The sequence below is a fragment of the Bombina bombina genome, chromosome 1 (assembly GCF_027579735.1).
Source record: "Bombina bombina isolate aBomBom1 chromosome 1, aBomBom1.pri, whole genome shotgun sequence".
Taxonomy (NCBI): domain Eukaryota; kingdom Metazoa; phylum Chordata; class Amphibia; order Anura; family Bombinatoridae; genus Bombina; species Bombina bombina.
The window spans coordinates 303,837,320-303,862,847 of NC_069499.1; the positions used below are offsets into that span (position 1 = coordinate 303,837,320).

At 40.2% G+C, this 25,528-nt stretch overlaps 1 protein-coding gene across 1 annotated transcript in view; it reads left to right on the forward strand.

The window, feature by feature from the left end:
* The window catches only part of IQCB1 (IQ motif containing B1), a 322,033-nt gene that overhangs the window by 252,822 nt on the left and 43,683 nt on the right, over positions 1-25,528 (forward strand). Inside the window, exons 11-12 of the mRNA XM_053698079.1 lie at positions 7,356-7,504; positions 10,009-10,140. Coding sequence (XP_053554054.1) covers positions 7,356-7,504; positions 10,009-10,140 — 281 coding nt within the window. The remainder of the gene's footprint in view (positions 1-7,355; positions 7,505-10,008; positions 10,141-25,528) is intronic.

The following is a 25,528-nucleotide window of genomic DNA, read 5'->3' on the forward strand; positions in this document are numbered from 1 at the left end:
GGATATGCAAATTAAAATCTAAAAATCATGAAATTTTAAAATCATTTAATTTAAAAATTATTCATTCATTTATATTTTTCTATTAGCATGTACTTATTGTATTTATCTCATGAAAATCCATCTTATTTAGTTTTTCATTGGTTAATTTTGAATTTTTATTTATTGGTTTTTGCTCACTTTCATGCTTAGATTAAGAATTAAAGGGAGTATAGTATAGTCTGTTTGCTTAATAGATCATTCAGTAGCTGTTCTCACATTTCTTTCTGTAACCAATTATGCTGTTCCCTTCTTTTTAATGTTACATGATGCATTTAGCCTAATTTTATCTAGTCTTTAGATTTATCATCTGTGTACTGAGATGCCTTTATAATTATTATTTAGAACTATCCTGTGTACACTCAGAACTAAATATGTTTTTAACCTGTTTTTATCAGGCAGCTGAGGGGTTAATTTTCTTCTGTTAAGCCTATAAATTGCTAAGGTTGTAACATAGACAACAGTCTATGAGTAAGCGGCACTAGGGGGCGCAAAACGCGTAAGACCTTTTGTCCGGTCTGTTAAGCTTGCCTGTCAGTCTGTCTTTTTACTCAGCTACGTGCTATAATAAAGTTTCTGTATTTTATATACTTTTTTGCCTGTGGGTCTGTCCAGTAGTGCCTGCCGCCTTCTCTCCATGTGTCTTGCTCCACGGGCTTATCCTCCGTTTTTTGGCTACGGCACTCCGTGAATTTTCTGGGGTCCTTACAGTGCTCTCTATTCGAGGATTTGACTTCCTGTTCATGCCGAGGACGCTTCAGCTGCGATCACTTTTCTCCCCTCATGCGTAATGGTTGAAATCCTGGTCTGCGGACGTTTCCTCTAAAGTCAAGCTTCTGGCAATTCCTTACAAGGGCAAAACCTTGTTTGGACCCGGTTTGGCAGAAATAATCTCTGATATTACGGGTGGAAAAGGGTCTTTTCTACCTCAAGATAAGAAGAATAGGCCTAAAGGACGTCAGAGTAATTTTTGTTCCTTTTGTAACTTCAGAGGAAAGCCTTCCCCTTCTTCTTCCAAGCAGGAACCCAAACAGTCTTGGAACAAGGGGAAACAATCAAAGAAACCCGCAGCTGATTCCAAATCAGCATGAAGGGTTTACCCCCGATCCAGGATCTGATCAGTTGAGGGGCAGACTTTCTCAGTTCTCTCAAGCCTGGATACGAGATGTACCAGATCCCTGGACTGTGGACATAGTATCCCAGGGTTACAAATTGGAATTCAAGACTTTTCCTGCCAGAGGCAGATTCCTTCTCTCAAGATTATCTGCAGACCAGATAAAGAGAGAGGCGTTCTTGAAATGTATACAACATCTTTCCTCCCTGGGAGTGATAGTTCCAGTTCCAGTGCAGGAACAGGGTCTCAGATTCTACTCCAACCTATTTGTGGTTCCCAAAAAAGAGGGAACTTTCCATCCCATTCTAGACTTGAAGTGTTTTTCTCAAAGTTCCATCCTCCAAGATGGAGACTATACTCTCCATTCTTCCTTTAGTACTAGAGGCTCAGTTCATGTTCCTATTCACAGGGAGCATCACAGATTCCTGAGATTTGCCTTTCTGGACAAACATTTCCAGATCATAGCCCTTCCATTTGGTCTAGCCACGGCTCCCAGAATTTTTTCAAAGGTTCTAGGAAATCTTTTGGCAGTGATCCGTTCTTGTGGAATTGCTGTGGCACCCTACCTGGACGACATATTGATTCAGGCGCCATCTTTTCAACTAGCAAAATCTCACACAGAGTTATTGTTGTATTTTCTTCGTTCCCACAGATGGAATGTGAATCTGGAAAAAAGCTCCCTTTCCCCTGCTACAAGAGTAGTGTTCTTAGGGACCATAATATTTTTTTCTGACAGAGGTCAGGAAAAACAAAATAATTTCCTCTTGCCTTTCTCTTCAGGCTTCTGCTCATCCTTCAGTGGCTCAATGTATGGAAGTAATTGGTCTGATGGTTGCTTCCATGGACATCCATTCCTTTTGCTCGATTCCATTTGCGGGCTCTCCAGTTGTGTATGCTCAGACAATGGAATGGAGACCATGCAGATCTATCTCAGAGAATAGAGTTAGATCAGTCATCAAGGGATTCTCTCCCGTGGTGGATTTCTCAGGAACATCTGTCTCAGGGCACATGCTTTCGGAGACCTTCCTGGGTGATCGTGACCACAGACGCCAGCCTGCTGGGCTGGGGAGCAGTCTGGATCTCGTTAAAAGCTCAGGGCCTTTGGACTCGGGAGGAGTCTGCTCTTCCCATCAACATCTTGGAGTTGAGGGCGATTTACAATGCGCTATTGGCTTGGCCTCAGTTGTCCTCAGCCCAGTTTATCCGGTTTCAGTCAGACAACATAACCTCTGTGGCTTTCATCAATCACCAGGGAGGAACTCGGAGTTCCTTAGCCATGAAGAGGTTACTCAGATTCTTCAGTGGGCAGAGACCCTCAATTGCTGTCTATCTGCCATTCACATTCCAGCAGTAGACAACTGGGAAGCGGATTTTCTGAGCAGACAGACGTTTCATCCCGGGGAGTGGGAACTCTATCCGGAGGTGTTTTCCAGCTTAATCCTCAAATGGGGGGTGCTGGAGTTAGATCTGATGGTGTCCCGTCAGAACGCCAAGGTACGGTTCAAGGTCAAGAGATCCACAGGACGTTCTGAAAGATGCTCTGGCGGTTCCTTGGGTTTTCAGGTTGGCATACCTGTTTCCTTCGTTTACTCTCTTTCCACGAGTCATTGCTCGTATCAAACAGGAGAGGGCGTCGGTGAACTAATAGCCCCTTCGTGGCCTTGCAGGATCTGGTTTGCAGATCTAGTGGAGATGTCATCTCTCCCACCTTGGAGAGTACCTCTGAGTAAGGACCTCCTGGTTCAGGGTCCCTTCCTTCATCCAAATCTCATTTCTCTTTATTGGTGTGAATCCAAGGACTACTCTTGGAGTAGAATTAGAATTCCTAGAATTGTATCTTTTCTTCAGGAAGGCTTGGAGAAGGGATTGTTAGTCAGTTTTTGTCATATCGATGTGTACCCGGTCCATTTTTAGAGAGACTTTTCAATTTACTTCTGTTCTCAAATGTTCTTCATTCTCTTGGCATCCTTTGTTGAAAAACATACCTGGGTAGTTTTTAGGTGCAGCAGTGCATTACTGAGAGCTAGCTGGTGATTAGTGGCTATGCGCATATGCTTCTTGTCATTGATTCACCAGATTTGTTCAGTTAGGTCCCAGTAGTGCGTTGCTGTTCTCTGGAGCTGGCTTTAATAATTTATTTGTTAAAAGGTAAGCTGTTTTGAATTATTTAAATAAAAAAGTTTTTTATATAATCTGCCTCCAAGAGACACACCTCTCTGATCTTGAACATAGTAAAATCAAGGTTAGGTGGCTTGGGGACTCACTCTTCTTCTACTACAAGAATGCAGCGAGAGGGGTAATGATTTTGCTCCACAAAAATCTTGGACATAAGATCAATAAAGTTATAAAAGATAAAGAGGGCAGATATCTGCTTGTGAGACTGTTGATCCAGAATCAAAACTATCTAATAATAAATGCGTATGGCCCAAATGTTCCTAATGAAAAATTTTGGAACTATCTGCTGAAGAAAATACTTAAATTCTCAAGGGATACGAAAATACTTACTGGAGACTTTAACATAACCCCTAATTCCTATTTAGATAGGCGTAAGTTGGGAGAGCAGAGAACAAAAGTTAGTTATACAAGATATCATCTAAACTATGAAAAAAGAGTTTTTAAGCTATTCTCACAGGCTGTAAATTTGGTGGACATATGGAGAATGTTAAATCCCAATAATTGTGAGTTTACATGTTGCTCCAAATCCCACAACACTCTTTCGAGACTGGATTTATTTCTTGTATCCGAATCTTTAGCACTTAAGGTGTCAAACTGTGATATTTTTGAGTTTACTCTATCGGATCATGCTCCGGAAGTATTAATAGTTCAAACCAAAAAAGTTTTCACATTCAATTCATTTTTCTTCCCCACGTATCTTTTAAATTCAGTTAAATTTAAATCCTTTTTGATCAAATCATGGAAAGAGTTTAGCAGCTTTAATAATCATTGCAGAAATGACATTCCGATTTTTTGGGAAACTTTACTTAAAGGCAGAGATATGGCCAGAGTAAAAAGAGAGCAAAGATTTGTCAAACAAGGTAAAAGATGCCTATGCTCTTTATCTAAGTAACCCTGATAGGCTAAATAGAGACAATTATTTTGTTTGTAAGAAGGAAAGAGATCTTTCCCTTTTAGAAGAAGCAGAAGACTCCCTGCATAAGAACGCAGCTAGATTTATAAGACATGGAAATAAAGCGGGTACATTTCTGGCCTCAATCTTTAAGAGACAAACTTATAGGAAGCCCATAGTGGCTATTAAGAATAATAATATCACTACTACGGATCAAGATCAGATAGCCCTTTTATTTCATAATTATTATACTAACTTATATACCTCTCAGAATCCTCGTCCGGAAGCTATTAATAATTTTCTAGTAAATACTGATCTCCCTCTAATTTTAGAATCAGACCTTGAAATTTTAAATAAACCAATTCTTGAAGAAGAAATATATAAGATTATTAGTTCAATGTCTAGAGGGAAGACCACAGGCCCAGATAATTTGCCTGTGGGGTTTTATTTGATGCTTTCTGACTAGATCATTCCGGTTTTAAAGGATTTGTATAAAATTTATTTTGAGGATAATTTTAAGATATCTGAGAATTTCAAAAGGGCTAACATCATTCTGATTCCCAAAAATAATAAGGACCCCTCAGAAGTTACGGCGTATAGGCCAATCTCTCTGCTAAATCTTGACTACAAGATTCTGATGAAGATCTTGGCAGAGAGGATGAAGGTAATTTTACCCAAAATCATCCATCCCGATCAAGTGGGTTTTGTGAGTGGGAGAGTACCAGAAAGCAATATAAGGAAAATTCTACATGCAATTTGCTTGTACAGTGGCGACAGTTCCGCTCTGCCGGAGGCCTTCCTGCTATCCTTGGATGCAGAGAAGGCCTTCGACAGAGTGGAGTGGCCATTTCTGGTGGAGGTTTTAAAAAGGTTTGGCTTTGAGGGTAATTTTGTTAATTTGATTGGTAATATATACTCAGACACTAAGGCATCCTTGTTAATTAATAATGGTATCTCTAAGTCCTTCATACTTTCAAGGGGAACTCTTCAAGGCTGCCCCCTATCTCCGCTTTTATTTGATTTAATATTAGAACCTTTGGCCATTAAGTTAAGAGAGACTTAATCTGGAATTACTTTAGGCAAGATGGCATTAAAAACTTTGTTGTTTGCCGATGATCTTTTTCTTTTCGTGGCTAACCCTAAGGATTCTATTTATCTTGTTTTGGATCTTTTGGATAAGTACGGTGCCGTTTCCGGCTATAAGACCAACTTTTCGAAATCCAAGATACTTTGGTTGAAGAAACTAAATTATTCTCAATCACACCAATTTATTCAAACAAATTTTTCTGGATTATCTGGGTTTAAAAATCTCTGCCAATCCTTTGGATTGGTATCAGGACAATATCTCCCCAATTCTTCAGGATAGTAAAGATAAAATGAAGAGCTGGGCAGCTCTTCCTGTTTCGATCTCCGGGAAGATCAACCTCTACTAGATGTTCATAATTCCTAAAATCCTATATATACTCGGGATGCTTCCTCTCTTGATTAAGAAACTTGATTTTTGGCGTTTTAATCAAGCTCTGAGATACTTCCTATGGAGTGGGAGGAAAGCTTGAATAAAACTTGAAATTCTGTACCAAACTTATCTCAGAGGGGGATTGGCCTTACCGAATCTGGAATGGTACAATTTTGCTACCATCTTGCGATTGCCAATTGATTGGTTGTTACAGTCATTTAAATTTTCCAATAAATATCTAGAAGAGCAGGTTTGTTTTCCACACTCTTTAAGTTTTGTGGTACATGCATCAAATAAAGTTTTGGGAAAGATGATCTCTAATCACCCTCTATTTAGAGATATTCTAGTAGTATGGAGGAAAGCTATGAGGCTTCTTGGACATCCATCTACTATTTCTAAGTGGCTGCCAGTGCAAGGGAACTGTAATTTTCCTTTGGGAAATACAGTTAATATATTTAATAACTGGTCACCAATTAAATCTCTAACTATTAAAGATCTTTATGATCCAGATTCTAGGAAGTTGTATAACTTTGCTAAATTCCAACATAAATTCATGACGGTTCAAACTAAACATAAATTTTATTTTCTTCAACTAAAAAGCTACATTTGTAAGCTTGCAAAAAACTTTCCCCAATTATGGTTAGATCACCCCTTATTGGATACTATTAATCCTGGAAAATGGTCTTTATCATCTATTTATAAAATTCTAAGAGCATCAGAGGGGGGGGAAAACGCTCAACAGAGCTAATTTCTTACTGGGTGAATACTTTGGATATGCCTGACCTTCCTAGTCACTTCTTTAGAAGCCTTAAAAAAAACAGTTACTTTGCCCTTCAGCATATCTAAGGGAAACTCTATTTAGATTAGTGAATAGGGACTACCTCACACCACGACGAGAAGCCAAGTGGAATGAGAAAGTTAAAAATCAGTGTCTTTAATGCTCTCAAATCGACCCAGATTTAGGCTACCTTTTATGGGATTGTCCAAAAGTGAAACAATTTTGGTTAAAAGTTGCGTATTTTCTTTCACAAGTAATAAAAATCAAAGTAACTTTATCAATGGAATCTACCATTTTATTGTCTTCTCGAGACTCATGAGGGAATAAATACAACTTTATCCTAACAGCTATAATAATTCTTAGAAAATTACTGTTTATTAACTGGATCAGTTCTAGAGTTCCTTCTGTCAATGAGGCAAAGATATTATTGATAAATTCCGCAATAACAGCGACCTATGATTATAGAACAGAGAGGAAAAAGATAACTCTTTTGGGAAGATCTGGAGGGATTTTATTCTTTACCAAGAAATGAACTTTATAAACAGAATTCATTATTAATACTCAATTGTAGTAATGGGGGGGGTTTTTGGGGTGTATTTATTGTTGTTTATTTTATTACTCTTCCTTTGCTTCTATGAAGTTCAATGTTCTTCAGGGCTAATATAAGGGTCTTGTAATCATTGATTGTTATTTCTATTGTTACCAATCATCATTTGCCATTTGCTCTTTTCTCTCTCTTTTTAGCGTGTATATTTATATGGTATAATAAAGTTTTTGAAAAAAAATAAAATATATATATATATTATTTAAATACAGTTATTGTGCAGTAGTATATACTAGAAATATATGAATTGTGTATGAGCTTTTTTATGAAACCTACATTTTTTTTTGAAATTTTCTGCAGGACAAATGAATAAACATATTAAGGAAATGGAAGAGACATCTTCACTTGTAATCCAGAAGTTCTGGAGGGGCTATAAGGAAAGGAAAAAGTTCCATCAGCAGAAAGTTCTACTAAAACAATATAAAGCAGCTGTCACTATTCAAAGAGCAGTAAGTCTTAATATCAAATGTGCAAATATATGTGAGAAATTACTGTCATATAAAAGAAGCATAAATAACAGGGATATGACTTTATTATACCAAAAGAAATAATGAATATCTATAGAGAGAGAGAGCTAATGTATATTTCTTGTGGTAGCAAATGCCACAATATAATCCAAATATTTTCACTATTCAATTTATATTCCTAGTATAATAAACATTATATTAAATAATGGATATGTGTTATCTAAACTTGAAAGTGCATGGTATAGTCAGTAGACGTGCTTTCAAACGGTTACTAATATTGCTATATTATTTGCACTCATTTAACAAAGAAATGAACAAACCAAATGCATGTGAAGTAAAAAATATAGTTGATTCTTTCATGCAGTTAATACCCTAAAGGCAGGAAAGGCTTCAAGTTTACAGTTTTACATTTTTCAATAGTGATCTAGCAATGTCCCTGTCTGTTGATTGATTGCTGTGTCGGCCAATAAGTGTGTAAGGTTAATTTTTATTCTTGAAAATCCTTACACATTAATAAAATAATTAAGAGCCATTATTGCTTTAAAAAAAAAACGCGCTCTGATTTGTTAGAACATGTCATTATAAGACTAGCGACTCTGCATCTCTATGTGTTTAACCTTCACAAAGGGATTGAACACAAGTAACAGTAACACTCTGCAGCTGAACCGAACAACTCCATGAACTAATCTTAACGAATATGAAAAATCGTTATTCTTTTTTGCCCATTATGAATGATTGGTCAGAAACTTTTTTTGTCTGTTCACATGTCTAATATTCAGTCCAAGTCTAGGTTCTCACAAACTATCTTCTTTGAATTAATCCTCAAAATAAAAACACAAAAAACACAATAGTGCAATAATGTTCCAAATGTACATAATAAAAGCAGGTATCAGAAAGTTACTCACAAATCCATAAGCTCAAACGAACTTGCAGGCTTGATCTCCACTATTAGCCTTAGAGCACAAAGCTATGTGGCAGGGTACCGTTAATTACTGGGGGGGGGGGGGCAACAGCATAATGGCTGCCCCCCAAACTGTTGTTATCACTGTTTCCTCCTCCAACCCGACTTGGCCCCACTCAATGACAGGTCCAGCCCCAGTATTTTGTGACCGTGCCCACAAAATACTGGTGGACCCTCAGGACGTGCCCCCCCATAATTAATTGCTGGAGATGCCATTGTTAAGCATATTGGTCATATAATATACATCTAGTAAGAGCAGTGACATAGGGGTTTCAGCACACAAGGATGACAGCAGATTAACTATTTTGCATAGTCTTATCCTTAGTCCTCTTCATCATTGTATTCCTTAAACCACACTCCCTACGTGTCGCAACAATCTCCAATAATTATTTCATCACAATGGTGGAATTTTTTATTTTTTTCCCAATAATATTTTATTGAAAGGTTTTTGTCGTTAAACAGGTATTCAACAAATACAGTTGGAAACAGATTGTCAACATATTCTGGGTGGTTACATGGTTACATTTTGCTGCAACAAACATCTTACAATCATTACAATCATTAGTTGCATGTCATATTATCAATACAATTCCAATAGTAAATCCAATATGAGCATTAATAACATGGGTAATGGAGTAGTTGGTCATGGGTTAAATGGTGACATTTTTTTTTTCTTTCTATAAATACTTAGTTGTTCCCATCACCATTTGCTTAAAGCGGACCTACTTAAAGCGGACCCTTTATACACACCGAACCAGCACATGGTTCAAATTCACCTATGTCTCCCTTTCTTAAAAAAATGTGTAGTAGTGCTTGCATGTGTTTAAATCCCATGCAAAGTTAGCTGTCATTTAGGTACACAAACTAAAAACCAAAACTATAAACAAAGGTTACCGCTAAACCTATGTTACCTAATATAAGCAGTCTGTCAATCTAGCTGGTAAAGACTGAACGTGAATTTCAAAGCATTGTATGTGTTTATTGCAGATTATAGTGCTTAGTATGAGGAAGACCATTCTTCTCTAATGGCTACAATGATCACAACCTAGTATAAAAGCCATAACTGCCGTCTCTCTTTCACATTAACTTTACTGATAATATATTTCATTAGGAGGGATATAGACAGAACATTATTTGGGTACTTATGGCACACATAGATATACACATTATATAAGAAGGAGAAGGAATATGCAGGGCCACAATCATATGCAGCTTTACATTTTAAGTGAATTGTTCCTCTTCTTGTTTCTTGTATTCCTTAATTTGCGTGTCAATTTACCTGTAAAACTGAAAACTCATTTTGATTTATGTTGGAACACAAGGCTTAGTTGTATATCCTTAATTCAGGGTAACAGGAGTTTTGCTGTAAAAATTATGGAGTATAAGGGTTGTTACTTGCCTTTTCAAATTATAGTGTCAAACCCACTGTAATGTACTTCATGGATGGATTATATATTTTAGTCACTACCTTTCTTTTGTGTGCATTGCTTGATTTTGTGATAACCTGTTTGGCCCTTTAATACAGGCATTGCACTTTTTAAAAAAAAGAAGACGAATCCGTGATTCCTTATCTCTACTGAAAACAAACCAAGAACTGAAAGATGAACAGCGACTGCAGCTTCAGAAAAATGTGGACAGCTACACAAAGCTTCACCCGGTTAGTTTGGTATTTGATTGCATAATAATGCAGGGTTGACCATTTTATTTTATATGTATGATGCTAGCCACACACTTTTTAGAAAGCACATGAGTTTGAGAAAAAAAAATATAGAAACAGAGATATTGACGGCAGATAAGAGCCATAGGCCCAGCAAGTCTGCCCGATATACCTAACAGTATAAACTTATCTAGTTTGTAGGATAGCCTTATGCTTGTCCCATGCATTTTTAAAATCCCCCACAGTGTTTGTCGCTACTACCTCTTGAGGAAGTTTATTCCATAAATCAACCAATCTTTTTGTAAAGAAGTGCTTCCTCAAATTACTGCTGAATCTACTACCCTTCAGCTTGAGATCATGACCCCTTGTTCTTGAATTTTCCATTTTATGTAAAATACCCACAGCCTCAGTTTTACAAAGCCCTTTAACGTACTTGAAAGTTGCTATCATATCACCTGTTTCCCTTCTCTCCTCTAAGCTATACATATTTAGGTCATTGAGCCTATCCTGATACGTTTTATTTTTTAGACCATGTACCATTTTGGAAGCCCTCCTTTGCACAGATTCAAGTTTGTTAATATCCTTCTGAAGATATGGCCTCCAGAACTGCACACAATACTCAAGATGAGGCCTAACTAATGATCTATAAAGTGGCATGAGAACCTTACTATTTCTGCTGCAAATACCTCTACCAATACATCCAAGCATTCTGCTAGCCTTACTCGCTGCATTACTACATTGTTTACTAAGTTTTAAATCATCTGAAATAATAATTCCCAAGTCCTGTTCCTCATCTGTCAGTAAAGTGTCATTGAGTCTGTAATTAACATTTGGATATTTCTTCCCTAAATGCATTATTTTACACTTTGCTGTGTTAAACTTTAGATCCCAGTCGTTTGTCCGATCCTACAATTGTTTTATATCACTTCAACAATTGGAGGATCGGACAAACAACTGGGATCTAAAGTTTAACACAGCAAAGTGTAAAATAATGCATTTAGGGAAGAAAAATCCATATATATGTTGCATATTCCAAAAAGTTAAAAGCTAGGACTTAAATCCTGGGAGACGTGTCCCATGCTCCAGTGATTTGTCAAGTCCTGCATTAAGGAGCTCTGTGTTTATTCTTAAATTAAATGAAAAACACAAGAGGGCGCCAACATAGTACATCATATTGAATAACTATAGTTTTCATAACTTGCACCAGAATAAGTAAGAACCACAAAGATTATTGCATAGCCAAATAGCACATCTTGGGAACTAACCGCGCTTACCTTCCCACTGAAGTGGTTTGTATATATTCTTACTAATGCACCAGAGAACTGAGTATGATATGCAAATTAGGTACTATTTGCTTGCATACTGTGTCTGACCACAGAATACGATTATGGGGTAAATGCAGCAAAACCTTCTAAACAGCCGTTTTGAGCTAATTTGCTCTCACCAGCAGAAGATAGGTTTGATTTGCTGCTAAGTGAAGCGTTTTTTTCCAGGGAAAATGCAATATTCATTTAAGTTATTGTGTAGCTAAAACTGAGCTTAAAATCTTCCATTTCATAAAAGTAAGAACCACATATTTTATTGCATGACCAATTAAAAAATCTAAGTATCCCTGCTTGCCTTCCCATACAAGATGTTCTTACAAAGAGGCATACAAGACCAGTGGCAGTGTGTGCTATCATAAGCTATATGGGTGCTATCAATACCTTTTCCAATTCTTGTATGGCTGCTTGCAACCCAATAAGCAGCCTTTACAAAACCTATAAAATCACACATTGCTGTTTGGTCTTGTGTGCTTCTTTGTATGTGAGTATTCTAATTCAGGTTATTAATATTTTGAATAACCCAATCTAATACATTATGTTGACACACTCTTGTGTATCTTTTATTTTTGTGAGCTATGAAGTGCTAGGCCAGCTGAGAAAGATCTACAAGGAGCTGCACACATACTATTGGACTTTGAGGTGGATTTAGTGTACTGCTAAATAGAATATATCGTGTTATATCATAATATATATTTATATTAATTTAAGAGGGTCTGCATTTATATTAATTTAAGAGGGTCTGCACCACAGCCTAGTTTTTTGTTATACTCAGCTAGGCTTATAACTAGATATATTTACTCCAGGTTATAATCCCTCTTTTTGGAAGTGAGGGTTCCTGTTTTAGAGTATATCTTCCCTCTCCCTACTTTTGCTTTATTCTAATATATATATATATATATATATATATATATATATATATATATATATATATATATATATATATATACAGGGAGTGCAGAATTATTAGGCAAGTTGTATTTTTGAGGATTAATTTTATTATTGAACAACAACCATGTTCTCAATGAACCCAAAAAACTCATTAATATCAAAGCTGAATAGTTTTTGAAGTAGTTTTTAGTTTGTTTTTAGTTATAGCTATTTTAGGGGGATATCTGTGTGTGCAGGTGACTATTACTGTGCATAATTATTAGGCAACTTAACAAAAAACAAATATATACCCATTTCAATTATTTATTTTTACCAGTGAAACCAATATAACATCTCAACATTCACAAATATACATTTCTGACATTCAAAAACAAAACATAAACAAATCAGTGACCAATATAGCCACCTTTCTTTGCAAGGACACTCAAAAGCCTGCCATCCATGGATTCTGTCAGTGTTTTGATCTGTTCACCATCAACATTGCGTGCAGCAGCAACCACAGCCTCCCAGACGCTGTTCAGAGAGGTGTACTGTTTTCCCTCCTTGTAAATCTCACATTTGATGATGGACCACAGGTTCTCAATGGGGTTCAGATCAGGTGAACAAGGAGGCCATGTCATTAGATTTTCTTCTTTTATACCCTTTCTTGCCAGCCACGCTGTGGAGTACTTGGACGCGTGTGATGGAGCATTGTCCTGCATGAAAATCATGTTTTTCTTGAAGGATGCAGACTTCTTCCTGTACCACTGCTTGAAGAAGGTGTCTTCCAGAAACTGGCAGTAGGACTGGGAGTTGAGCTTGACTCCATCCTCAACCCGAAAAGGCCCCACAAGCTCATCTTTGATGATACCAGCCCAAACCACTACTCCACCTCCACCTTGCTGGCGTCTGAGTCGGACTGGAGCTCTCTGCCCTTTACCAATCCAGCCACGGGCCCATCCATCTGGCCCATCAAGACTCACTCTCATTTCATCAGTCCATAAAACCTTAGAAAAATCAGTCTTGAGATATTTCTTGGCCCAGTCTTGACGTTTCAGCTTGTGTGTCTTGTTCAGTGGTGGTCGTCTTTCAGCCTTTCTTACCTTGGCCATGTCTCTGAGTATTGCACACCTTGTGCTTTTGGGCACTCCAGTGATGTTGCAGCTCTGAAATATGGCCAAACTGGTGGCAAGTGGCATCTTGGCAGCTGCACGCTTGACTTTTCTCAGTTCATGGGCAGTTATTTTGCGTCTTGGTTTTTCCACACGCTTCTTGCGACCCTGTTGACTATTTTGAATGAAACGCTTGATTGTTCGATGATCACGCTTCAGAAGCTTTGCAATTTTAAGAGTGCTGCATCCCTCTGCAAGATATCTCACTATTTTTGACTTTTCTGAGCCTGTCAAGTCCTTCTTTTGACCCATTTTGCCAAAGGAAAGGACGTTGCCTAATAATTATGCACACCTGATATAGGGTGTTGATGTCATTAGACCACACCCCTTCTCATTACAGAGATGCACATCACCTAATATGCTTAATTGGTAGTAGGCTTTCGAGCCTATACAGCTTGGAGTAAGACAACATGCATAAAGAGGATGATGTGGTCAAAATACTAATTTGCCTAATAATTCTGCACTCCCTGTATAGTAACAAGGGAGAGCACTCTCGCTCAGTATATCAACTGCCAGGGTGCTAGTGTAATTAAATATAGCTGAACACAAAACTAGCACTCTCAGTCTGGGGAAGGGGATACTTTGTCCCCGAAACGTCACTACTTTCACAGTAAAAGATTTTTTTGGAAAGACCAGAGAGTGCTAGTTTAGTGTTCATACATATATATATATATATATATATATGTATATATTTTTTTCATGTAATTGGCAAGAGTCCATGAGCTAGTGACGTATGGGATATACAATCCTACCAGGAGGGGCAAAGATTCCGAAACCTCAAAATGCCTATAAATACACCCCTCACCATACCTACAATTCAGTTTTACCTCCTATGGAGGTGGTGTAGTAAGTTTGTGCTTGATTTCTTTTTTAAGACACGATGAGTCCACGGATCATCTTAATTACTAATGGGATATTCACCTCCTGGTCTGCAGGAGGCGGCAAAGAGCACCACAGCAAAGCTGTTAAATAGGCAATCCCTACTCTCCCACCCCAGTCATTCTCTTTGCCTGCGTTAGTGATAGGAAGCGGTAAAGTGAGGTGTTAGATATGATTCTTCAATCAAGAGTTTATTATTTTTATATAGCGGTACATTATGGTGCTGCTTTGTCCTGGGGTGTAGTTGTAGTCCATATCAGTCTCTTCAGTAGAGCCTTGGTGGCTTTAAAGCAATGGGAACTTGTGGGACATAATTCTCACTGTGCCTCCCATATTTGTTTGCTGCCCTAACCCTGAAAACCTGAGGCATATTAAATCAGGAATTTCATTTTCTTCAGAGGTCCATGTGGGGGATAGGACCTCTCAAACCTGCTGAACTGCCTTTGCTGTCAGGCAGACATATGAGGTAAGTGCTTGTTTATTTTTCCTGGGACACTTAGAGGAAAAGGAGCACTTTTATTACACTTCATTACATTTCACATAAGGCTTATGGTTGCACAATATAACGTATAAGCGCTTGGGACATATAAACTATCAGGGTCTGAGAGAACCAGACAGCGTGTTACAGGCACTGGGGCTGGGAGAAAGCATAATTATAGTGGTTTCTACTACTATGGCGTTATTTAACATGGCTATAACGGCCAGGAGTGTGTTGTTGCGCTTTGCCACGCCCACGATGGGTGGATCGTCTAGATTGCGTGCCTTTCATACTGCGCCTCTATCTAGAGACGGTTCAGACAAAGTTACACGCATGATATTGCTCTGCCAAAAAGCGCATGTTTGCTTAGATTTTACAAGCGTTTTTAGACTGGAAGCCCTGCTGAATAGTTTCCCCATCGAATCAGGATTGCTGCCCTACTGGGAGTGAAGGATCCGGTTCTTACAGTCAGGTAGGCACCTCAGCAGTAGGGGTGTCTTTATTTTTAGTCTATAGCTGTTTGAGAACGTTGTTTTGTATTTTTTCTCGCACGCAGTAAAAAAAATACACTTTAAAATTTAAAGAGACAGTAACGTTTTTTTGATAAAAAAAAATTTGTGTAAAAATTAAAGTTTTCATTGCATATTTACATTTTTGCGACTAAATATGGACACAGGAGCCTTGCAAAATTTTACTTGCTCCATGTGTTTGGAGGCTAATGTGGAACCACAAATCCCTTTCTGTCCCTCATGCATCAAGAGGGCTATAGATTGTAGAGAAATTATTTTTCCTGAACAAATTCTTTCAAAAGCAGATGCTTCCCAAAAGTCTACCGACGAGGTGGAAGGTATGCCGCAGCTTTCTCCCCAAGCGTCCCAAACTCTAATGCCCGCTCAAGCAGTGTCCTGTACTCCTACTTTAGCGCCCGCAGTTACCTTGAAAGACATAGCTTCTCTTATGTCCTCTACAATTTCTGAAGCATTGTCTGCTTTTCCTATGCTGCAAGGCAAACGTAAGAGGAAAGCCAGACAATCAGTAAGTGAGGTTGCGGATGCCATGGAAGTTCCCTCCCAACCCGAAAGAGGAGGGTAATGCATTTCCATCTGAAGGTGAAATTTCAGATTCAGAAAGTTCATTGCCTCTGATGTACTCGGAGGTTGTAACCTTTAGGTTTAAGCTAGAACACCTCCACCTGTTGCTCAGGGAGGTTTTAGTTACCTTAGACGCCTGTGATTCCACAGTAGTGGTGGCCCCGTTAAAGTCTAGTAAACTGGACAAATATTTCTAAACTCCTTCTCACTCAGACGTATTTCCTGTTCCAAAGCGAGCTTCGGAGATCGTTACTAAAGAATGGGAGCGACCAGGTATTCCCTTTTCTCCCTCACCTATCTTTAAGAAGATGTTTCCCATAGCTGATGCCTTCAAGGAGGCTTGGCAGACTGTTCCTAAAGTGGAAGGGCCTGTTTCCACCTTAGCCAAGAGAACTACTATTCCCATAGAGGATAGTTGTACTTTCAAAGATCCTATGGATAAGAAGTTAGAGGGTCTACTTAAAAAGATTTATGTTCACCAGGGTCTGCTATTGCAGCCTGCTGCGTGCATTGCTACCGTCACGGGTGCGGCAGCATACTGGTTTGATGCTCTATCTGAGTTTCTCAGGACCGAAACTCCCTTAGAGGAGATCCAAGACAGGATAAAAGCTCTGAAGCTAGCTATTTCCTTCATTACAGACGCTTCTCTTTAAATCATCAAACTGGCAGCTAAAAGTTCAAGTTTCTCTGTCCTAGCCCGCAGAGCCCTATGGTTAAAACCTTGGTCTGCGGACGTGTCATCTAAGTCTAAGCTTATAGCGATTCCTTACAAGGGGAAGACCTTGTTTGGCCCTGGCTTGACGGAAATTATTTCTGATATATCGGGAGGCAAGGGTCATCTACTCCCTCAGGATAAGAAAAACAAGCAAAAAGGACGACAGAATAATTTTCGTTCCTTTCGAAATTTCAAGGGAAATTCTTCCTCTTCCTCCTCTAAGCAGGAACAATCCAAGCCTGCATGGAGACCCAACCAGTCTTCGAACAAGGCCAAACAGTCCAAGAAGCCTGCTGATGATTCCAAGACTGCATGAAGGGTGTCATGCTCGACCGCCGGGGAGCTCCGGCAGCCCTCCTTGCGTGCTGGTGTCTCCATGGTGACGTCTAGCTCGGCCTTGCCGCTGACGTCACTATCAGGCTTCTTAACCCGGGCTTCCGGTTTCCGCGGTGCCCGTTTGTTTGTTTCTGCCGAGGCTCCTTTGGAAGTGTTCTGTTCTTCCCTCAAGCTGCCGGTTTACCTGTTGCCAGACTCTGCAAGTACTGACTACTCTGTGGTAACCCACAAACTGCCTGATTACCTGTTGCCAAACTCTGCAAGTACTGACTACTCTGTGTTAACCCTCAAACTGCCTGATTACCTGTTGCCAAACTCTGCAAGTATTGACTACTCTGTGTTTACCCACAAACTGCTTGATTATTTATTGCCAAACTCTGCAAGTACTGTTTACTCTGTGTTTAACCCTTCTTCTGTCTGAGTATAAGTTCTACCCCTGCTTTCCTGGATCTGTGGAGGACTATTCCTGAACTACCTGAATACAGCTCCTTATACATTCCATTTCTCTTCCTGTGGACTCAGACCTACACTGCTCCATATCGTGAGTGCTTTGTTTTATAAAAGTTGTCGTGGGGTCACGTCCTGGATTAAACTCAGAGTGCAAGGGTGTTGTTTTAGTTCGCCCTAGCATTTGGGTCTTCTTCTGGACATTTCCTAACCTGACAAAGGGCATGCCCCCGATCCGGGTCCAGATCTGGTAGGGGGCAAACTATCCTTCGTTCAAACCTGGGTTCGGGACATTCAGGATCCCTGGGCAATAGAGATAGTGTCCCAGAGATACAAATTGGAGTTCAAAAGTTTTCCTCCCGGAGACAGGTTTCTACTTTCAAGATTATCTGCAGACCAGATAAAGAAAGAGGCGTTCTTACATTGTGTAAAAGACCTCTCTATCATGGGAGTGATTGTTCCCATCCCAGTACAGGAACAAGGTCAGGGTTTTTATTCCAACCTGTTTGTGGTTCCCAAAAAGAAGGGAACCTTCAGACCAATTTTAGATCTCAAAAGTTTAAACAAATTTCTCAGAGTTCTGTCCTTTAAGATGGAAACTATACGTTCCATTCTCCCATTGATCCAAGAGGGTCAATTTATGACAACAGTGGATTTAAAGGACGCATATCTACATGTTCCCATTCACAGGGATCATCACAAGTTCCTAAGGTTTGCCTTCCAGGACAAGCACTTCCAGTTCGTGGCTCTGCCTTTCGGTCTGGCCACGGCTCCAAGAATATTTACAAAGGTTCTGGGGTCTCTCCTGGCAGTTCTCCGACCACAAGGCATTGGGGTGGCGCCTTATCTGGACGATATTCTAGTTCAGGCGCCATCTTTTCAACAAGCAAGATCCTATACTGACCTGGTGTTATCCTTCCTAAGAACTCACGGGTGGAAGATAAATTTGGGAAAAATTTCCTTGACCCCAAGTACAAGGATAACTTTCTTGGGAACCATAATAGATTCCCTATCCATGAAGATCTTTCTGACAGAAGTCAGGAAATCAAAGATTATCGATACTTGTCTAGCCCTTCAGTCCTCTCTTCGGCTGTCAGTGGCTCAGTGCATGGAGGTAATCGGGCTGATGGTGGCGGCAATGGATATCATCCCGTTTGCTCGGTTCCATCTCAGACCTCTGCAGCTAAGCATGCGCAGGCAATGGAATGGGGATTATGCAGACTTGTCTCCTCAGATAACTCTGGAGCAGGAGACAAGAGATTCTCTTCAATGGTGGTTGTCTCTGGATCATCTTTCCCAGGGAACCAGCTTTCGCAGACCGTCTTGGGTGATTGTGACAACAGATGCCAGCCTTCTAGGGTGGGGAGCTGTCTGGGGCTCTCTAAAGGCTCAGGGACTTTGGACTCAGTCAGAGTCTGTTCTTCCTATAAACATCCTGGAACTGAGAGCGATCTTCAATGCTCTTCTGGCCTGGCCTCAGTTAACCTCGGCCAAGTTTATCAGATTCCAGTCGGACAACATAACTTCAGTAGCCTACATCAATCATCAGGGAGGAACGAGAAGTTTCGTAGCGATGACAGAAGTAACCAAGATAATTCAGTGGGCGGAGGCCCATTCTTGCTACCTGTCAGCGATCTACATCCCAGGAGTGGACAACTGGGAGGCGGACTTTCTGAGCAGACAGACCTTTCATCCGGGGGAGTGGGAACTCCATCCGGAAGTGTTCTCCAGCCTGATTCTCAAATGGGGTCAGCCGGAGTTAGATCTCATGGCATCTCGACAGAATGCGAAGCTCCCGAGATACGGGTCGAGGTCCAGGGACCCCCAGGCGGAACTGATAGATGCCCTGGCGGTTCCTTGGAACTTCATTCTAGCATACCTGTTTCCTCCGTTTGCTCTTCTTCCTCGGGTAATTGCTTGAATCCAACGGGAGAGGGCTTCGGTGATCCTCATAGCACCGGCCTGGCCTCGCAGGATTTGGTATGCAGATCTGGTGGAGATGGCTTCTCTGCCACCTTGGAGACTTCCGTTGAGGAAGGACCTTCTGATTCAGGGGCCCTTCCTTCACCAAAATCTAGTTTCTCTGAAGCTGACTGCTTGGAGATTGAACGCTTAATTTACCATAAGATTTGGCGTAAATATCTCTATTGGTGTGAATCCAAGGACTACCCTAGATCTTTGGAGAAGGGTTTATCGACAAGTTCCCTAAAGGGTCAAATTTCGGCTCTATCAATTTTATTTCACAAACGTCTGGCGGATGTCCCAGATGTACAATCCTTTTGTCAGGCCCTAGTTAGGATCAAGCCTGTGTTCAAACCAGTTACTCCTCCTTAGAGTCTTAATTTAGTTCCCAAAGTTCTTCAAGGGACTCTGTTTGAGCCTATGCATTCCTTAGATATCAAGTTGTTATCTTGGAAAGTTTTATTTCTTGTTGCTATTTCTTCAGCTCGAAGAGTATCAGAGCTCTTGGCTTTGCAGTATGAGTCTCCTTACCTTATTTTCCACTCAGATAAGGTAGTTTTATGGACTAAATTAGGATTCCTTCCTAAAGTGGTTTCAGATCGAAACATTAATCAGGAGATTGTTGTTCCTTCTTTGTGTCCTAATCCTTCTTCTCAGAAGGAACGTCTTTTGCACAATTTGGACGTAGTCCATGCCTTAAAGTTTTATCTTCTGGCGACTAAAGACTTTCGTCAGTTTTCTTCTTTGTTTGTAATTTTCTCTGGAAACCGTAAGGGTCAGAAAGCTACGGCTACTTCTCTTTCTTTTTGGCTGAAGAGTATCATACGTTTTGCATATGAGACTGTTGGACAGCAGCCTCCCGAGAGGGCTACGGTTCATTCCACAAGGGCTGTTGCTTCCTCATGGGCGTTCAAAAATGAAGCTTCTGTGGAACAGATTAGCAAGGCTGCAACTTGGTCCTCTCTTCATACTTTTTCAAAATTTTACAAATTTGACACTTTTGCCTCGGCTGAGGCTGTTTTTGGGAAAAAGGTTCTTCGTGCAGTGGTGCCTTCCTTTTAGGTTCCCTGTCTTGTCCCTCCCGTATCATCTGTGTACTCTAGCTTGAGAATTGAATTCCATTAGTAATTAAGATGATCCGTGGACTCATCGTGTCTTAAAAAAGAAAAGAAAATGTATGCTTACCTGATAAATGTATTTCTTTTTTGACACGATGAGTACACGGCCCGCCCTGTTTTTTGTATAGACAGGTTTTGATTTACTATAAACTTCAGACACCTCTGCACCTTGGTTTTTCCTTTCTTTCCTAACTTCGGTCGAATGACTGGAGTAGGAGAGAGGGCATGGCCTATTTAACAACTTTGCTTTGGTGCTCTTTGCCGCCTCCTGCAGACCAGGATGTGAATATCCCATTAGTAATTAAGATGATCCGTGGACTCATCGTGTCAAAAAAGAAATACATTTATCAGGTAAGCCTAAATTTTCTTTTCTATGATTTCTTCTATGATAAGTGCTTCTAAGCATTTTGAAGCCCAATTCCTCTCAGAGAACAGTGTTTGTCAGAGGGATGTGAAGGGAGTATCGCCTATTGATGTTATGGTTTTCCTCGCAGGAAATCTTTTCAAATGTTCTCTGTTATCGGTCATAGGGATTCATCTCCTACCTCCCTTTTCAGATCAACGATATACTCTTATATACCATTACCTCTGCTGATACTTTTTCAGTACTGGTTTGGCTATCTGCTATATGTGGATGGGTGTCTTTAGGTAAGTATGTTTTTCTTATTTTTAAGACACTCACAGCTATGGTTTGGCTCTTTATGTATTAATATAAAGTTTTAAATATTTACTTATATTTGCCATGAGTCAGGTCTATGTATATTTCCTTTTTCAGACTGTCAGTTTCAGTTTGGGAAGCATGTTTAGGAAGTAATTTGTCTTACCTGGGGTATAGTCCTTTTTTTCAAATTGACAGTTTTTTCTTTTGTGGGCAAAATTAGGCTTGCAAGGGCGCAAAATGCTGTTATTTATTGCGTCATTCTTGGCGCAAGAATTTTTTAGGGCATGAAGGTACGTCTTTAATGATGCAAGTTCGTCATTTCCGGCGTCTTAGTTGACGCCAGGTTTCCTTGCACGAGGTTGCGTCTGTTTTATGACGCGAGTTGCGTCATTTCCGGATGTTGGCGCCAAAAAAAATGTAAACTTCCTTTTGCATGCGCAAAAAATTTAGTTTATTTTTTCACCTCACTTTCTATATGCCTCTTGCCTTCTATATGCTCAGAGGGTTATGCTGTTTTTCCCATTCTTGAAACTGCCATATAAGGAAATTCTGCCATTTCTTTGGCATCTTGGTTGAAGCTTTTGATTCATAAAGCTTATTTGGAGACGGGACAGTCCCCACCTCAGAGGATCACAGCTCTTTCTACTAGATCAGTCTCCAATTCTTGGGCTTTTAAGAATGAAGCTTCAGTTTGATCAGATTTGCAAAGCAGCAACTTGGTCTTCTTCGCATACATTTACTAAATTTTACCATTTTGATGTATTTGCTTCTTCTGAAGCAGTCTTTGGTAGAAAAGTTCTTCAGGCAGCTGTTTCAGTTTGATTCTTCTGCTAATGTTTTAAGTTTTTTTCTTTCAATTTATGAGAAAACTTATTTTTTGTGATTTAATTTTTTCATCAGAAAATTGCTGTTTTAATTTTATCCCTCCCTTTCTAGTGACTCTTCTGTGGACTTCCACATCTTGGGTATTTCTATCCCATACGTCACTAGCTCATGGACTCTTGCCAATTACATGAAAGAAAACATAATTTATGTAAGAACTTACCTGATAAATTCATTTCTTTCATATTGGCAAGAGTCCATGAGACCCACCCTTTTTTTGGTGGTTATGATTTTTTGTATAAAAGCACAATTTTATATTTCCAGTTCCTCCTTTTTTGTATGCTTTTTTATTCCTTATTTTATCACCCCACTACTTGGCTATTCGTTAAATTGAATTGTGGGTGTGGTGAGGGGTGTATTTATAGGCATTTTGAGGTTTGGGAAATTTTGCCCCTCCTGGTAGGATTGTATATCCCATACGTCACTAGCTCATGGACTCTTGTCAATATGAAAGAAATTAATTTATCAGGTAAGTTCTTACATAAAAAAAAATATATATATATATATATATATATATATATATACTGTATATAGTATATGTGTGTATGTATATGTGTTTGTATATATGCTCCTGTCTGCACTGAGCTGTCCTCCTCTGGCTACACAAATTCATTTGGGGACCTCAATTTAGGGGGATAAAGGAGACGGAAATAGGCTTACAAAATAGATGAAAAGGACTTTCGTGGGGGAAGCACATCTCAATACTGGGAAATACCCTGAGCAGTGAAAATCATCGCTGGATGTCACATCAGGTTCATTAGAGCCTCCACGCCAGTACCTTACCTCATATTGATTAAGGGCCTACCAAGTGAGTGTAAAATTGCACATGAATGTCCATTTGTCTTTTGATACCATAACATACTGCACCCAGATCTGGCTTCTCTGTGCGCCCTTCCCTTCTTCTACTCATATAGAAAGTCCAGTACTCACTTACAAGCTCTAAGCTAAGATTAAAAGCAAAATTGGAAGAGTTAGTTACCGCATCTGGCCAAATGGGAAAAGCCTAAGTACCACGTCAAGGTCTCTTCCAAGGGGCGTGTCTCTGGGCAGCACCTTGAATGGTAGCAATATCGGTTGCTCCAAGGGAATCACAGATAATCTGCCTTTTATCAGTGGCCAGGAAGATCATCCAACTCCAACACCTTGATATTAAAAATCCACAGACCAAACTGAGTCGGGTGATAGTAAATTCTTGGCATTATAACCTTTGGAAATCGATCTGGAGCGTTGAGGCCTAAGGCAGTTACTTCAGTAAAGGCTCTCAACACCCCCCCCGGTATCTTGTACGCCGGGTATGCAGTGCAAAGACACTGACACTTTTCACAGAAAAAGGGAGAATAGCCTGGGATATAACTCCGGACAGCAGAACTACTCCTGCCTTCAGAGCCAAGGGACATAATGTTTACACATACTAGTAGCACACTATCTCCTCAATATGGCGTGGGACTCTAAATGGATCATTCGGGAAGTTGCAGCCATGCTCAATTCTCACTACAATGAGCTATGCGCAATTATAGATGAGGAGTATGACTCTCTAAAAGATATTTGTGCAAGGGCTAGGGGAGATTCGCAAGCGTCACAGGAACTACATGCCGAAGGAGAGGTGCCGCATAGGGCCTCCTGTCCTGACTCCTGCAGATACAAGAAATCGGAGGAGCAGCAACAAGTAACAAACCCACCTACCTTTCCCCAGGAGCCTTGCAATAGAAGGGAGAGGCGCACTGTGATTCTTGATTGTGACGAAGGTGATAACCCCAGTTTCAAGCTAAACAGTATGTTGCAGTTGTCGGAAGCCCATCTTACCGCACCTCACTTAAATATGACAATCGCAATTAGTCCCAAAGATTGCAAACCTCAGAGTACAGAGATGCGGGATGACCCTGATCTGCTAATGGCCCTTAATGACGGCACATCTACCTTCACTGAGACCTACTCTACCCTAGACCTTCTTGAGCCTAATGCGATGCAACGATATGCCTACCTTAGTGAGCAGAAGTCACCAACACTATTTCCTGATGTTGCGAGCCGTTCAAGCTATGTGCCGACGCAGAAAGTCAAGATCAATAAGCATACCTACTTAGCCCAGCAGCCGCGATTTGTCACAGGAGGTACTCCTAAACTATTTAGAGGGACACCTACAGGGAGAAAGAAGACATATGCGGGGATTAGCTCAGCGCTAGATTGTACCGCTCCGCCACCTCATATGCCTCTGATCCTGAAAGTCAGAATGAGAAGGACTCGCCGAGTCGCGCAAGTGGTATGGCGACACTGGATAAGCCCTACCTGGGAGACAACCCCCGAAATAAAGGTCCGGAGCAGCCGTGGAAGCAAGCTGGCGGTATTCAGTGCGCAGACACTGTTCCGGTGTGGTCATTGCAGAGGCTTGATCGGTCTCTGGAGATGTTTAAGTCGCTCACCGCATAGCGGCCTGTTGATAGCAGCTAAGAACATTCCTGGCTCTGTGGACTCTGGGGCTGCTGTACGCCCTGCAAGATCTGGCATAGGCTAGTGGCTGTGAACTTGCGGGGACAGCAGGACATTAAATCTTGGAGTGAGGCCTGGTAATTTTCATTTTTATACCCCCTGAACTTTAAAGTAAAGGTCTCTATTGAACTGTTCCCATGATGCCCGGGGCTGATCTTGCCCTATGGCGTTATTTATTAATTCCCATTTGACAATATGCTTATATTTAGGTTTGCTTCCCATTTGACTTACACGTAATGGTGGGTCTGAAGTTTAAAGTTTGAGGGACACATTTTATTGGGAGGCCACAATACTCCACCTTTTCCTAATCAATAAATGTCTGCATGTTTTTTTTCCCAGATGTACGTCACCAGTATGCTCAATGCTACATATATTCTGTGCTTTGTTCTGTCGTTGACCCGTACTGTTTAACATATCTCTGCTATTACTAATTATAGTGGCTACCTATAAAGCAGGCAATTCACTAACTTACCCAATCTTACTGTGTTTTAGCTGCCTGGAAACACCAGAATCCCGCCATAATTCTTTACACAGCGCTCTTATAGCCACTGCCGCATAGGCTGTACTTTTATATCTTATGGTTGAGATAATAACGGCATGCCTAGACTGTGGGGATTGAACTGGTACTTTCATACAGCTGACAATATAACCTCACTGGTTTATAGATACGGGGCTGTTCAGGCTCTCTGTCTTAGACTAAGGTTCCCTAACTAACTGATAGTGGGTTGCCCCCCTCCCTGACAGGGTTATAATTTGTCCCCAGACTGAATCTTTGAGATAAAATAACCAGGCTTTTGTGACTTGCCTTCTAGTATTAATAGCTTAGTCCTATCACATAAATACACTCACAGCATGTAAGCATTTGCCATTGCTCAGGTTTGCTTCACCTCCCCATTCTCAACCATGCCGGACCTCTAATATAGGTAATATAGGGGTTTGAGGAGGAATCCCTTGTGTTGGTATTAGCCCTG